The 15,345-nt window shown below is 40.0% G+C and overlaps 2 protein-coding genes across 3 annotated transcripts in view; one reads left to right on the top strand and one right to left on the bottom strand.

The window, feature by feature from the left end:
- Positions 1-2,051: 2,051 nt before the first annotated feature.
- sltm (SAFB-like, transcription modulator) lies at positions 2,052-15,000 on the bottom strand. Its single transcript, XM_046033510.1, has 20 exons — positions 14,844-15,000; positions 13,838-13,925; positions 13,684-13,739; positions 11,621-11,648; positions 9,616-10,240; positions 8,969-9,012; positions 8,286-8,398; positions 8,024-8,173; positions 7,807-7,919; positions 7,566-7,726; positions 7,363-7,463; positions 7,199-7,255; positions 6,954-7,093; positions 5,790-5,970; positions 5,392-5,516; positions 4,683-4,856; positions 3,888-4,202; positions 3,639-3,795; positions 2,836-2,987; positions 2,052-2,741 (listed from the first exon to the last, which is right to left on the bottom strand). Exons 1-20 carry the CDS (start codon positions 14,976-14,978, stop codon positions 2,630-2,632), a joined length of 3,027 nt encoding a protein of 1,008 aa, XP_045889466.1. The 5' UTR covers positions 14,979-15,000; the 3' UTR covers positions 2,052-2,629.
- The window catches only part of rnf111 (ring finger protein 111), a 40,598-nt gene continuing 39,712 nt past the window's right edge, over positions 14,460-15,345 (top strand). The window contains exon 1 of one of the 2 annotated variants that reach the window (XM_046033506.1): positions 14,460-14,569. The gene's annotated coding sequence lies outside the window, so the exon portion shown is untranslated. The remainder of the gene's footprint in view (positions 14,570-15,345) is intronic. The other variant, XM_046033504.1, reaches the window with a different exon arrangement.

Below are 15,345 nucleotides of genomic sequence, written 5' to 3'. Positions count from 1 at the left end.
CGTAAAGTAGTGGTACTGTTTTGCCCACTAGTTATTAGACCATAAATTTTAATTACCACAGACGAAATAAACAGACCAGGCAGTATACAGTCCCCTCAAAAAGTATAGGAACGGTAAGGCAAATTTCTTTATTTTTGTTGTTCACTGAAGACATTTGGGTTTTAGATTAATAGATGAGTATGAGACAAGAGTTTAGAATTTCAGCTCTCATTTTGTGGTATTCACATCTAGATGTGTTTAACAACTTAAGACCTACCACCCTTTTCTGAAAAAGAAAGAAACTACTGGTGTACTGAGCAACAGACATCGAACATGGCAGCCAAGGAAAACAACAGTAGTTGATGACAGAAATATCGTGACAGCTGTGAAGAAAACCCCCAAAACATCAGTAAGTGACATCAGTAATGACCTCCACAGTGCAGGGGTGAAGGTATCACAATCCGCTGTTGGAAGAAGACAGAAATATAGAGGCCGCACCACAAGATGCAAACCACTCATCAGCAGGAAGAATCGGAAGGCCAGATTGAAATTTGTAAAGTAGTACAGAGATGAGCCACAAAAGTTCTTGAACACAATCTTATGGACTGATGAGACCAAGATTAATCTCTGCCAAAGTGATGGAAAGGCCAAAGTGTGGAGAAAGAAAGGAACTGCTTATGATCCGAAGCATACATGCTCATCTGTGAAGCATGGTGGAGGTAATGTCATGGCTTGGGCGTGCATGGCTGCTTCTGGAACAGGCTCATTAATATTTATTGATTATGTAACTGATGATGGTAGCAGCAGAATGAACTCAGAAGTGTACAGAAACATTTTGTCTGCCAATTTACAGAGAAATGCATTGAAACTAATCGGGGGGAAATTTACCATGCAGCAGGACAATGACCCAAAGCACACTGCCAGCAAAACAAAGAACTTCATTAGGGGGAAAAAAGTGGAAGGTTTTAGACTGGCCAAGTCAATCACTTGACCTTAACCCAATAGAGCATGCATTTTACCTCCTTAAGAGGAGACTGAAGGGAGAAACACCCCGAAACAAACAAGAACTGAAAGAAGCTGCGGTAAAAGCCTGGAATAGCATCACAAATGAAGACTGCAACAGTTTGGTGGTGTCGATGGGTCGCAGGCTTGAGGCAGTTATTGCAAGCAAGGGTTATGCCACCAAATATTAAATGTTATTTACTTTAAGATCATTTGTTCCATTATTTTTGCTCACCTAAGAATGCTGTGGTCTAATACAAACAGTGATATGTCCTGAATTGTTATACTCCCAAAAACTCCCAAACCCCAAATGTCTTCAGTGAACAACAAAACCAAGGGAATTTGCCTTACTGTTCCAATACTTTTGGAGGGGACTGCATTTCCAGCATAAGTGTTTCTTGGCTCTCTTTCAAATAATGAAGCCAATATGTATGATGTACTTGGTACTGGATGGGAGACAGGGTACATACTAAAGGTGGGAGATAGGGTGATCTTTACCCGAGGCCCCCCTAATAGGTCAACCTGGCCATGCATGGAGACAATTAGGCTACTAAGCCAATCAGCAGTCACTGTTACCAATTTTCTGTAGTTTAATCAAGCTTTATCAACCAATTCTAACAGATGTGGGTAAAGAGTGTGCAGCAGTCTAAGAACATGCAGTACAGACCTGGATGTCTTGTTCCAACTATAAAATAAGTACAATAAATAAAACAAATGCATGAAAAAGCAATATGGAGGTTTAAGTTGATGGTTTAGTCACAGCTGACAATGCCTGCTCCGCTTTCGTGTCAATGTTTTGTAGTTTAAATCGAAGTGCAGACTTCATGCTGTGTACCACACCTTTCCAACTCTTTCTACATGTTGCCAACAAAAGTACTTGCTGCTTGTATCACAGGGTTAAAGGATCCACACAGAGGCTGCCCAAATATGTGATTTACAAAATCATACGGACAGACTGCCAGGTGTGATCACATTTGCAGAATCATGGAAATAACAATGCGTAACATAAAAACATTGAATTATGGTCCTTCAGGGACTCGGACACCACTGAACACCCTACAATAACAGACTTAAATCAGTTTTTTTATTTCAGGCCTGTACATAATTCAACTTATGACCAACGAGAGGTATTTTTGCTAAAAATGCAGGCTAGATTACAGTGTGACATTGTTTTAGCAAATGAAAACTAATCTTTACAAAACAGCACTTCCACGCCAAGTATGACTTATGTTATGTTTCCTCACAGAGAAACATCCAAATGGGTGAATAATCCTTGTCGCTTTGATCTCTATAATACTCTAAAATAAGACATAATGCACAGTCCAACACTAGACTACTGAAAATGTACATACAACACTCAATTAGAGGAGAAGATGGTAACATCACTTGAAAACTTGTTACAAAGACCTAGGGGCTGTACAATATCTTCACAAAATAAAAATGTGTGCACAGGGTGTTAATGGTAACAGCAGAACTGTCAGGAAAACCCTACAACGAGGTAAGCACTAAACTTATAGACTAAAAAAATAGTGTGATTAACCTCATGGCTACAAATGTGCCACCTAAAATTGTTGACATTCTAAAAATAAAGAGTTCAGAAAAGCCTTCAAATTCCCAGGTGCTTTAAAGTGGCAGAATTTGATTACAGTTAGAACTGCCGCTGCGTTCCTTTGTAGGGCTTGAATCCACCCACGTTGCCACCACTAGGAATGGAGTTGTTGGTGATCTGTACAATTCGGTTGAGCCCAGACGAAGAGTGACTGCAGAAAGAAAAACAAAGCCTACGTCTAAAACGGCTGACAACACGGGCATGCTATACAGTTTTGTCATCACCAGTTTGAAAATTTGTTATACCTGGAAGGAGCCATCAAGCTCCGGGTGTCTCCCATCCTGCGATTATCAGGGAAACCCCTCTCCTGGGAGCTTGATCCACCGTGCCACTCCTTCCTCAGGCCTTGCTCCCTGTTATGACGTTCCACCACGACCTGGCGGCCAGAGCTGAAAGGCTGAAGAGAATTTGGAATTAGGAGCCAGTATTCTATAAATTGTTGAATGTGTGAGCTACAGCTAAAGACTGAAACTTTGTTAAAAACTATGGACGCGGTAAAATATGACTAAATTTACATATGAAAAAACATAATTTTGCAGATCATAAGTCTGCAAGACCAAACATTTCATCAATAAAAACTGCCACATTATGAAGATCCTTCATTTATACAGGGTTTTTTAAAAATAATAAATTAGTCATTGAATAAATGGAAAAAAAAGTGAATAATGCTTTTTACAAATTCCCACAGCTTAACATGTCTTGAAACTGATTGTTTTATCACTAACGGTTTATAAGGCATAATGCATTAAATTCAAAATGAGAAAAAAAACAAAACAAAAAACCCCCCCAAAAAAACAGCAAATCGTCACAACTGTTCATAATGCATTTCATAAATGTCCAACAATTACTCGCTGATCAAACTTCAAGTCAATTCCCTTTCTGTCGACTCACTAAATCAATTACACTTTGTGTTTTTATAAACATTTTTAGACATTTGACAATATTTTTTGCATGACCAGTCAATATCCTGTACCAGTAATACGGGGGACCAAAGAAATGCAGTGGAACTCTTATTAACTCTTATTGTATTATTCGGCGGTAAACTGACCTGATCACTCATCACCATGGGTCTTCCTCCATCTCGATCATTAAAGCTGCTCCTTCCACGACTGGTCGTGGAGCCTCCTCTAAGAGTAGGGCCTGGACCATCTCTGCCTGATCGCTCTGCACGCATGCGCATAGGTCCTCTGCTCAACCCAGCATTACTGCAGGCAAGAAATTTTAAAAAAATGTTTTCACCAAAAACAACTGCCAATGCTTTTCGTCTGAAAACTGCACTTTGTATTTTTTTTTTTACCGTATATCTCCCTTGTTGGAGTTTATCCCGCCATCATTCTTCCATCCATGCCCTCCATCTCTAGGTGAGCGGTTGTGTGTCAAAGCTGGCATTGTGGCTCTGGCACCCATAGGGCGATCATGCAAGGGCACTGGCCGTCTCTCATCTCTGTCCCTGCGGTCGGTGTCCCGGAGTTCAGTTCGTGGAGGAGGCAGTGGTGGCTCAACTCTGCGGACTGTTTCAAAGTTCTTGGGATAGCGCTCAAAGCCAGAACCCTCTCTGTGAGGACCAGGGCGACTCTTCTTTACATCGGGCTCACCGTCAAACCGGTTACGTCTAAACAAAGACCAAAACGAGATTAGTCACATCACAAAAATTTAAATTGGCAAGAACTGTTACCATGTGGACAGGAGAATACAAGCAATAGTACAGACACAATATGGATGGCTTTGTTCGATTCAAGTGCCCCAGTAAGTCATGACAGTGTCACAGTGAGCTAGCTAACAATACCAGGACCCTGAAACTGAGACAGCTAAACATTATTCTTTATTATTTATACAACTGCTCTTACCAATAATAATCATCGTTCGTCATTTAGCTGAAGCTTTTATCCAAAGCTACATAAAATGATTAAGTATTTTAGAGGCCCCATGCCTCTGGAGCAACTAGGGGTTAAAAGTCTTGCTCAGGGATACATTGGTGGATGTGTCACAGTGGGGAATTGAACCTCACACCAAAGGCATATGTCTTAACTCCTGCACCATCACCACCCCTGATGGTTCTCGTATATAATAGTTTAAATACTATTACTAGTACCTGTCATACGTGTTGGGCTGCTCGGCAGCAGCCTCTGGAAAGCGACCCCTCTCTCGGGGAGTAAAGTTTGAAAAGCGGTTCTGCTGCCGGTTATAGTTCGAGCCTTGGTTCAAACGGACATCAGTCTCAGACTGCATCTTCTTGTTGCCATTCCAATAGGGACCGTCTCTCCGGCTGAAACAGACAATACAAACATGCCTCATGAGTCATGAGCTTGTAAGCTAGTCACTATTAGACAGAACAGTTGAACGGAAGTCAATGGAAGTCACTGAGAAGTCTCAGAGAAGTCCAATATGCAAAAATGTACAGTATGATTTTAATCAAATTTAACATACTTGACATAAAACTGCAACTAGTTTTTGTACCTAAATTCAAACTGATCAAAAATTACTTTGATGATGGATATCCATTATTCCCCTAATGCCAATTTTGACCCACATTAGGTCCTAGCCATGTGTTTTGGACCATACCAGGCAGCTTCCCTTTCCATGAGACCGGTAGTTACTTGAGTTGAGAAATCACGATCAAGGCTCCCAAATGATAAAAACAATGGTTTTCTCTTGTAGGCAACACTGCCCAAAAGATTAAATACTAAAAATATCAAAGTTTCTGACTCCAATGCCTTACAACGAGTCCCCACTTATAAACCAACAATTTTGGTAATTACCGCACCAAAACTGTTGAGGGACAAAAATTCAAGCGTATATACCCATGTTCCACTTCACGGCCTCTTTTGAGGTTGTTTCTTTTTTCTTGCTCAAAACGGAGCTGCTCCTGCTGCCTCCGCAGCTCCTCGCGTTCTCGTGCCATGCGCTCTGCCTCTTTACGCCGTTCCTGGAAGAGGCAATATTAAAATGCTGTATTAAAAATTACTGAAAAACATGGATATCGGTGCACAATCACAAGCAGTAACAAAATCATAGTGTCTTTAACAACCTTCCGAAAACAATTTGGATTTAAAAACAAGTATCAAATGACAAGCCTATTAATGACTAACAATGAATTCTTGAACTGTTTGAAATGGGATTAATGCCATTAATCCCTGAGATGAACAGTTTAGAGTTCAGAGAAGCATTGACTGTGGAAAGGTGTTCATGTCCACTGTACCTGCTCAATACGGATTCTCTCCCTCTCAAGCCGCTCCCTCTCCAAGCGCTCCCTTTCCAGTTTTTGTCTTTCCATCTCCAGTCTCTGGCGCTCCCGGAGCAAGTTCTCCCGTTCTTCACGCTCCCGCAACAGACGGACACGCTCCCGCTCCCGACGTTCCCGCTCAGCAATTTCACGACGTCTTTTAATAGGAAAAAAAATTTAAATCCCTTCTAATAGAACTTACAGACAATAAATGAAAAAAGGTGATTTTCAAAACATTACAAAAAATACATTTTTCCCTGTCATTTAATTCAAAAAGGGAAACATTTCAGGCCTTTTTGTTTTAATCTTGATGATTACGGCTTACAGCTCATTGAAATCAAAAAATCCTGTATCTCAAAATATTATAAATTCTTACTTCTAAAATTCTATTGACCCTCACAATAGGTTTATTTATGCACTCAGTTCTTGGTCGGGCTCCTTTTGCATTGCATCTTCAATACAGCGTGGCAAGAAGGCCATCAGCCAGTGGCACTGCTGAGGTGTTATTTGTTACCATTTTATTGTTGTATTTTTACCCTGTAAAGCACCTTGGTCAACCTTGGTTGTTTTAAGTGTGCTATATAAATAAAACTGATAGATATATTGATGGAAGCCCAGGTTGCTTTGCTAGCAGACTTCAGCTAGTCTGTATTGTCAGTCTGGTGCCTCTTATTTTCCTCTTGACAATACCCCATAGATTTTCTATGGGGTTCAGGTCAGGCGAGTTGGCTGGCCAATCAAGCACAGTAAAACCATGGTCAGCAAACCACTTACCACTAGGTAAGTGGCACCGGTAGGTTTTTGATTTCCAAATCAAATGCAACATTTACTTTAATCTCTCAATCCAAAGTCCTCTTTTTCAGATGAAAGCGTCAGGAAACCTTTGAAGGTGTTTTGAGTTAATTAGAGCTCTTCTCAGGTTGACATTTCTGTGTTATAAGTTCTTTATTCTAAAATTCTAATAAATTTTGTGATATTGAAGTTTTGACTTCCATGAGCAGTAAGCCGCAATCATCAAGATTAAATCAAACGCCAGAAATATTTCACTTGTGTAATAAATCTAGAATATATATTATTTTTTGAGATACATCTGTACCTCTTTAGTTTGAAATCTACTAAATGTGTGCTGCTCCAGATTACCTGCGCAACTCTACAGCTCTACGAACACGCTCCACCCGAGCCATTCGTTCACGCATCCTCTGCTCCTTCATCTTCTCAAAAGGCAGGATGTCCTCCCCCTTGTGAATAAAAGGGCGCTGTCTTTCTCTCATCATCTCCAACTATAATAAGGAATGGAATCAATTCTTTATTTTTTTTAAACCTCATAGGTAAAGCATGTAAAAAGCAAATGCTAAGCTATATGTCCACTGTCAAGCGTTTTATACCTCTTCAGGAGGAATCAACCATTTCGGCCGCCTTTGAACGTTCATGTTGACAAAGGGCTGGAAGAAGGTATCAAACAGATTCTCATTTAAAATCCTATGACAACTCTAAACTGTGGTTCAAAAGTACAATTAAATTCAATCAAATAGAAATATAGACATCTTACTTTATCAAAATATCTTCCCCTTCTGAAAGGTCTCAATTTGCCAAAATTACATTCTCCTTTGGCCTGCTGTACCATCACCATCTTTCCTGGGCTCTTCGGACCTAGAGAAAAATAAAACATAAAATAATCAGAGAGAATAGACATATGCTTACTGAATGACTCAAATGGATTCTCTAAATAGAGAGAAGAGGAATTAAACCTACGTCCATGCTTTCTGTCATCTTTCTTTGAAGATTCCTGTCCTGAGTTAGATGAAACTGAATCAGATTTTCCACTTCTGGCTTCCTGTTTTTTGGATGAATCTTTGTCCTTTTCTGAAAGTTTCTCCAATTTCTTGTCTTCTTTTTTGTAAGATGGCTGTGCTCTACATGCAAGAAGAACAAAAGGTTAAAAAGTGCTTTCAATCAACAAAGGATTCACTTTTTGACTTTTTCTGTCACCCACTTGTTGGTCAACTTTATCCCTGTGGAACTACGTTTTTCACATGATTTGCTGGAACTTGCTTTATCCTCCGGTTCCTTCTTTGAGCCTTCTTTTTTGAACGGATCATTTTTGGCCTGAAAAACAGCAGCAATGAAATATATGACACGAGCACCGCAATGTTGCCATGAATAAGAAGGACTCTAAACAACTTTGACTTGACATGTGCACCTTAACTTACCCTTTCAACATATATCTGCTGTCCATGGAGCTCTGTACAGTCAAGGTGGGAGACACACCGTGTCACCTCTGTACTGGAAGACATCGTCACCAAGCCGTAACACTTTGAACCAGGACTGCGAGCATTTGTAACTACTTTGGCGCTCAAAACCTGTTAGGCAACAAATTTATTTACACCATTTTTCCAACAGCACTTTCCCAACGTATTCAAAATAAGTAACAACTACTACTTTTCTTTTTTTTTGAATGCACGTGTTATCTACCTTCCCGTATCTGCCAAACAGGTTCTTTAAGTCAGCTGCTTTGGTGTTAGAAGACAGGCCGCTCACCCATATGTTACGAGAAGAACTGCTGTTGCTGGTACTGCTGATGACTCCTGATGAAGATGTTTTCCAAAACACATTGGGCATAAAAAATATTGCATCAAGTTGAGTCAAATGACCAAAGTGCTTCCCTGGGTTTCATATTTCCAATAACATTTGAATTAGGGATGCACCGATCTGACTCTTTCCGTCCCGATACTGATCCCAGGGTTTTGGGTATCGGCTGGTGCAGAGTACCAATCATATACCAGTCTAAAACTATATGCTGTATTCCTCAGTATGAGGAAGAGACTGCAAAGCATGTTCTTTGGCATGATTTTTCTGGGATGTGCTTGATTGGTGTTATATTTCGAAGTGCTACAGCCAACACTGAAAACATTGACTTTGCAGATATTGCAAGTACCCGTAGATGTTGAAATGTGAAATACCTCCAAACTGCTGACTGGTTTCAGCTCGCCACATGCTAGGTTAGCTCTCCTAGCAAAATAGTCGTGTCTACAGCGCACTGCTGAGACAGTGTAATACGCATGTAATTTAATAGATCAGCACCCTTGCCACAGATACCTGATACAGCTATCAGTATCAGATCACTGCATCCCTAGTTTGAAGATAAAAATTCTTACCCTTTTCATCTTTTGCAGTTTTTCCATCTCTATCTCTTGAAGAGCTACAAAGCAAATGTTGTAACAACAAACAAGAAAGGAAATGAGAGAAGGAAAATAAAATCCTGGTGTAAAGAGACAGACATACATCTAGTGGAATAAAAACACCACATTTTGTACTTTTCAGGAAAAAAAAATCCTGTAGCCAAGGCGTAGATCTGAACCAATGTCTCAAAGGCTTCATTGCTTTTCCAGTGGTGAGATGGGTCAGGTTGTCAGCCAATTTATTCCCTGGACCAATGAAATCTTCGGAGGTTTGTTCAACTTCACAGCGAATCATTTGACCAAAAAAAAAAAAAAAAAAAAAAAAAACACTGCCATCACGGGGATTAATGCTCTTTTACAATGCATTGTGTAAAAACTGGAAAAGGCTTTAAACTGCTGGAAGGGTCAAAGTAACAAAATAAGAGGTGTTTTCTCAGCTCCTGGTTAATGTCACAATTTAACCAACTTCAGAAAAATAAATCAAAAGTAGTAAATGGCAGGATTAGGTACATCAGTGAACATTTCCCTTATGGCAAAAAAAATCTTGAGGCTACCCACAATGTTGCGTTCTTAGTGAGCTGGACTTGGTAGTAGTATCAAAGAACTGACATAGAAAGACAAACCTCTTTGCTTGACCTGATGCCCCAGTAGCGGAGGGGCCTTTCTTCCCAGAATCCTTTTCTTTGTCTCCCGTTTCAGCTTTCTTCAAGGCCTCCCTGCTGTCTTTCTTCGTGGGTTCACCCCTGGATCCGTCATCTTTCTTACCATCTCTGTGGCCCTCCGTCTCTTCCACCTTCATGTCATCATCTGGGCCCGTCTCAGCAGAGGCCTCTGGCTCATCAGTGCCCTTCTCGGCCTCTGGATCTGGAAGTTTCACATGTTTACCTGTTTCCAGGAGATCGTCACCATCAACATCTAGGGTGAGGGCATCTTCATTTTGGATTGAGACGGATAGGTGATCATCCTCAGCTTCTTTGGAGGAATTCATGGCTTCAGCATCCGTCTCAGCCAGTTCTGTCTCCACCTCTGGCTCAGCCTCCCCATCCATCTCTGGGTCAGCATCCTCATCCACCTCTGGCTCCGCATCCACATCTGGCTCAGCCTCCGCATCCTCGTCTGGCTCAGGCACTGAATCAGCCTCAGCCGCCACAGCTTCTGACTCTGGTTCAGCCTCAGGCTGAGCGAGGCTGTCCTCGCAGGGTGCAGGCTTAGAATTTTCACGAGTACCATCATCTGTATCAGTTACATCTGAGGGATTTAATAAGGATAAACATGGCAAAAACACAACTTTTAACATTGACATGTCGCATGTTACTTGACCTAAAAAGTAGAATAGAAAGCACATTTAGTGTTAATGGTCATCGGGGGCGTAGACACCAGAGGAAGACACAAAACACACAATCTTCACTGAAAATGGGGGATGATTCAGTGCTCTTCATTTCTTGACACATGTAAAGTACTTGAGTCATAATTCATACTGAACATGCAGTTCCAGATGCTTCCTACAGCAGGTGGGATTTCTCCAGATGGGGAATCTTGTGATAAAGTTCAAACGAGTAACAACTCATCAGTTATTCTTCTGGGGTTTTTCCCCGTTATGCAAAATGCTTCCTCAAGCTGGTCAGTCCATGGAAAGTCATCTGTGTTTCAGGAAGTCTTTATTATCTTCCAATATTTCTTCAATAATCAATGTCTTATCAGCAGATTTCAGAAGCCAGAAAACAAATCATCAAATCCAACCTGCTGTGATGTGTCCAGTCAACAGTACACAACTGTGTACAAAAAGTGTGTCCCGTTGGTCACAATAGTCCTTGCCAGTCCCAGGCCATGCTGTGTGTCAGATCTCTTCACCTCACATCACGCTGGGGCTACAGTCCACTGGCAAGAACATGTGCAATTTTGATAGATCTCTGTGATGAATGTATGAAGTCTCTTGATCTTTAACTTGCCTACTGACACAAGGCCTCTGCGTCTTAAAAAGTGTTTTGAGAAGTCTAGCGGTCCTTGAAATAACCAAATCCAAGCTTCATTCACAGGTTGTCGCAACTGACAAAACCTGTAATAAAAAAGACGTCCGATTACTCTGGAGAATGGAATCAAGTATTCAACCAGCCCAGTGAACTCGTCACTGGTCTGTCCACCGGCGTTGCCAAACGTCAACAGTAGAGTGCAATGATCCTCCAGTTCTACAAGCTGTTGCTTCTTCCAACTCAATGGACATAAAACGTCTGCCTATTTGTGAGCCTTCAGTCTTCCGTTTCCTTGAAGAATGTAGAAAGTTGAATGCCAGAGGCAACTGAACTCCACTGAAGCAAACAGGACTTCTCTTTTAGTTATCCAAGGAAATTTGGTACCTGAGTCAAGGCAACCCATATCCAATCATTCATGCCTTGTGTACCAATTGCAAAAAACTTGAGTCAGTCTTCAGAAATGTCTTCATTAAGCATGTCCTTGGTGTTCCATTTAGCGCAATGCGACCTAGATAGTGCAGTAGTTGGCAGAAGCGTGAAATACTACAAGATGTAGGTTATGCTTTCGACCAGGAGTTTCTTATCATGATTTGTAATAGCTGTAAAAAAAGAAACAACCTAATCTTAGCAGTGGGCATTAGTGTGCCAGCATACATACCTTTATCTGATTCGTACCCTTCCATTTCCTGCAAAACAAAACACTGCCGTGAGCTTATGAGTGAGAAATATTTCAATGCAATAGGCACAGCAACAAAAGAAGTTAAAACTATGTGTACAGAAATAATTTATCACAGTTTTCAGTGGTTTTTCTATATAAAGTATATTCTTCTCATTTATGAAGTAATCAAATCTCACATAAAGGGCCTAAGATATAGCACTTTTAGACTTTCCAAAGGCTATAATTTCTAGTCAAAAACTACAAGATGTAGCATAAAATTAAGTTCTTCCCCAATATTTTCACAAAAAAACATGGATGTTTCAGCCCATGTGAAGTTTGTGGCTTTGTATTCAGTTATAGTACGTTAAATGAAAGTCTGAATTACCTGCATGAGAAATTTGCACAATACATGGTAAGTAATTTTATTTGCTTTCTGTCCATAAATACCTGGTATTAAATTGCATCTCGTATCCACAGTTATGATTTTAACCTGATTACATTTAGCCATATATATATATACATATACATATACATACACACACATACACACACGTTGAGATTCGATCAAGGCCCAATCTTTGTCCAGCTCAAAACAACTGACCATCACATCCTCCTCTCATTTGCGTTCTGTTAAGTTAGTAGTTTATATTGATTTTAACTCAACAGCGCATGGGGTCAAGTTCACAAACGGATTCGTTCAATTCTGTGTTCACCAAAAACATGAGCACTTTTCTAAATTCATCGCTTAGTTGTTTGGTCTATATAAATATCAGGAAATGGTGTAAAATGTCAGCGTTTCCCAAAGCTCAAGATGAGGACTTCAAATGTCTTGTTTTATCCACAAGCCAAAGATATTTACTTTCTTAAAAAAATTACTCAACCAAATTATCAAAACTGTTTGCATTATATTAATTTAATAGCTAACAACTTGATTAACAACAAATTGATTACTCATTGCAGCTCTACTCAATAACGCACAGCTAACTGTTTATGCACAAGAACTCTCTACAAAGCATAAGATGCATTTTTAATGATCACCATTTGAAAGTGTAATTTAGAGATGCACAGATTTATCGGCCGGGGACCGGAATCGGTGAGGATGACGCACGCTCACAATGAATTTGTCAAAATAAGCCGTATTTCCCGTTTTAGAACTTTGCAGAAAAACACACAGAAAAACGTTATCTTCTATTAACCTAGAAGACGCAGGCCCGGTCGATATTTTACAAGCACGGACCAGGTAAAGTACCAGTGAACACAGCTCTTGGTGCCGATCTCATTCAGTAGCACGTTGGTTTCAATCAGTAATTAATGACAAGCCTCCTCCACACACGGCTCACCGGCTGCTGTGAAAACTGAATCCAAAAAGCAAGTTGTGTTTTTTGGGTGACTTTATAAAACTGCTGACAAATAAAGTCAACAAAACAGACAGACACAGGGAGAAAGAGACAGAGACAGAAATGTACGCGTGTGTCTGAATGGTAAAGAAAGGCGAGATGACTACTGTAGGTGGATAATTAATTAGTGAAAAGAAATAGCCTACAAAAAAAATAGGGTAATGTATTCTTTCAAATAAAATATACCCCCCCCATGTGCCGACTACAGTTTCAATGTCATTCTCTGGAACACACTGAGTGTTACACCACATGACTTAGGCACCTACTTAAAACTGATTTTATTTGTACAAACAAGCTCTGTCCAGTAGCTTAACCTGGAGCAGTTTTTTTTATTTTGAGATTAGTTTGACTGAGTGAGAGAAGGTCCTATAACCTGCTGCAGTTTTGGAGAAAATGTAAAAGTGATTTAGTAGCCATTATGCTAATGGAGATCTTAACAAATAAGTAATTCTCCATGAAAGAAAAGTTACAAAAAAATGTGTGTGTGCTGTCTATTCTAGTTCTTAGAAAGTAAAATTGGAATCGACAAGTGAGACCTTTAAAAATTGGAGTCTGTCAGGAAAGATGCAATCAGTGCATCTCTAAAATTAATATCTAGACATTGAGGCAAGAGAGGGCAAACACAAAGAGCAACAAAGTTGCAACAGAAATGTAAGCCACCGTCACCTTGGAAAACGCATCTTCTTCCCCGGTGTTGTCCGGATCTGAATCCATTCTTTTTCCTGGAAGGGAGAGTTAATAAAAAAAATTTAAAATCAACATGAAAAATTTAATTGCTTAGCCAACCAGTCTCATCACTTAAATCAAAACACAAGATTACCTTTAACTTTTCCACTTTTCCGAGTTGATGCATCAGCTGAAAGTGGAATTTGAATGTTTTCTGTATCACCACCTTCATCCTCAATAGCCTTAAAAAATACAAGCATTTAGTAAAATAAAATAATTTTTAAAAATCAGTTAAACCATGAGCTTTAGTCCATAATTTTTAAATTTTATAATACACAAAACTGAATTTAGGTAAGCTTTTGGGGCAACTGACTCATATGAGACATGTTCAGATTATTTAATGTAACGTTACTTTCAAACTTTGCCGTCAGAAAGGCATGGACAGATCTTCTGGCAGACTTCACTCATTAAACGTCAAACGCCACTAAATAATAGTGAACGTTTTCATTTTGACCCCAAAACGTATTAAGTAAATGAGTTGTGTCATGCCTTCAACCAGCCATTAACTATAAACATTTCATGGATAAACTGGGAACACATTCAACCATAGGTGTAACATGTAGTTCATCATGATCAACACAGATCTGCTAAATCCTCCACGCAATTAATAATAAAGCTACACTTAATTCCAACAGCTGAATTCAATCAAGTGCAAAATGTTAATATCCAATAAACAGTGACGCTAAGTGGTGAACTAATATGACATCGTTGTGCATTAAACGGTTCAGAAAGTATTATTCACGTAGTGGTTTCGAGGCAGACAGCCTAAACATAGGCCTTTGGTGTCTGTTTTGACTTGAACGCTCAACTTACATCCTTTCTCCAGGTAATCGTTCAACCTCGACTAAGTTACCTAACCTTTAATTTTTCTCCCCGTCAAGTGTATGTGTAGCAATTTGCTTGGTATAAGCCAGTTACATAGCCAAAAGCTAAACCGAGCCAATGGTAACGGTTTAACTATTTACCTGACTAGATAGCCGAGCAGGAAAACTGTCACAACATTAAGCTAACTGTTAGCTATCGTTAGCCTTAGCAGCTCTGCAACGCATCTCCAGCTCAGTCACCTTTTCTTGCACAAATATGCTTCACCTTTCTGTTACCTGTCTCAATCTTGATAGAAGCACGCTCTTTATGCCAGTAGTGTCCAAATTCCTTCGTTTGAGCTCGGATTTAAGATCAACAACTCTTAATTCTGATATTTTCTTACACTCCGTGGAAATGGCACCCGTCGCCATTTTACCTCCAGATTACTGAATCGTGCGCGAGCGCAGACCGTTTTTCTTCTTCTTCGCTGTTTTTATTTATCGTGATTAAATCCCGCAATGCCGCCGACTGTGCCGGGGGAGCAAGTGAGCGGATAAATGAAAATATATGCAGTAGGTGTGTCATTCCATCTTCCAGCTACCAAATCTCTAACCATTTCCAGTTTAAATACTATTTATTTAATTCAAACACACGGACATTCCCTAATTTAGAAAATAAAACCTGAGTGAACTGTGTTCATCATGAGTGGTGTTTTTGCCAGAGTGTTGAACTCAGGTCCCCTTCAACTTTACACTGCTGCTTGTACCCAACATGGTTTTACAAGCAGGCGGTTAAAGC

Source organism: Micropterus dolomieu, linkage group LG20, assembly GCF_021292245.1.
Source record: "Micropterus dolomieu isolate WLL.071019.BEF.003 ecotype Adirondacks linkage group LG20, ASM2129224v1, whole genome shotgun sequence".
Classification (NCBI taxonomy): domain Eukaryota; kingdom Metazoa; phylum Chordata; class Actinopteri; order Centrarchiformes; family Centrarchidae; genus Micropterus; species Micropterus dolomieu.
This window is presented reverse-complemented; position numbering and strand designations above follow the sequence as displayed.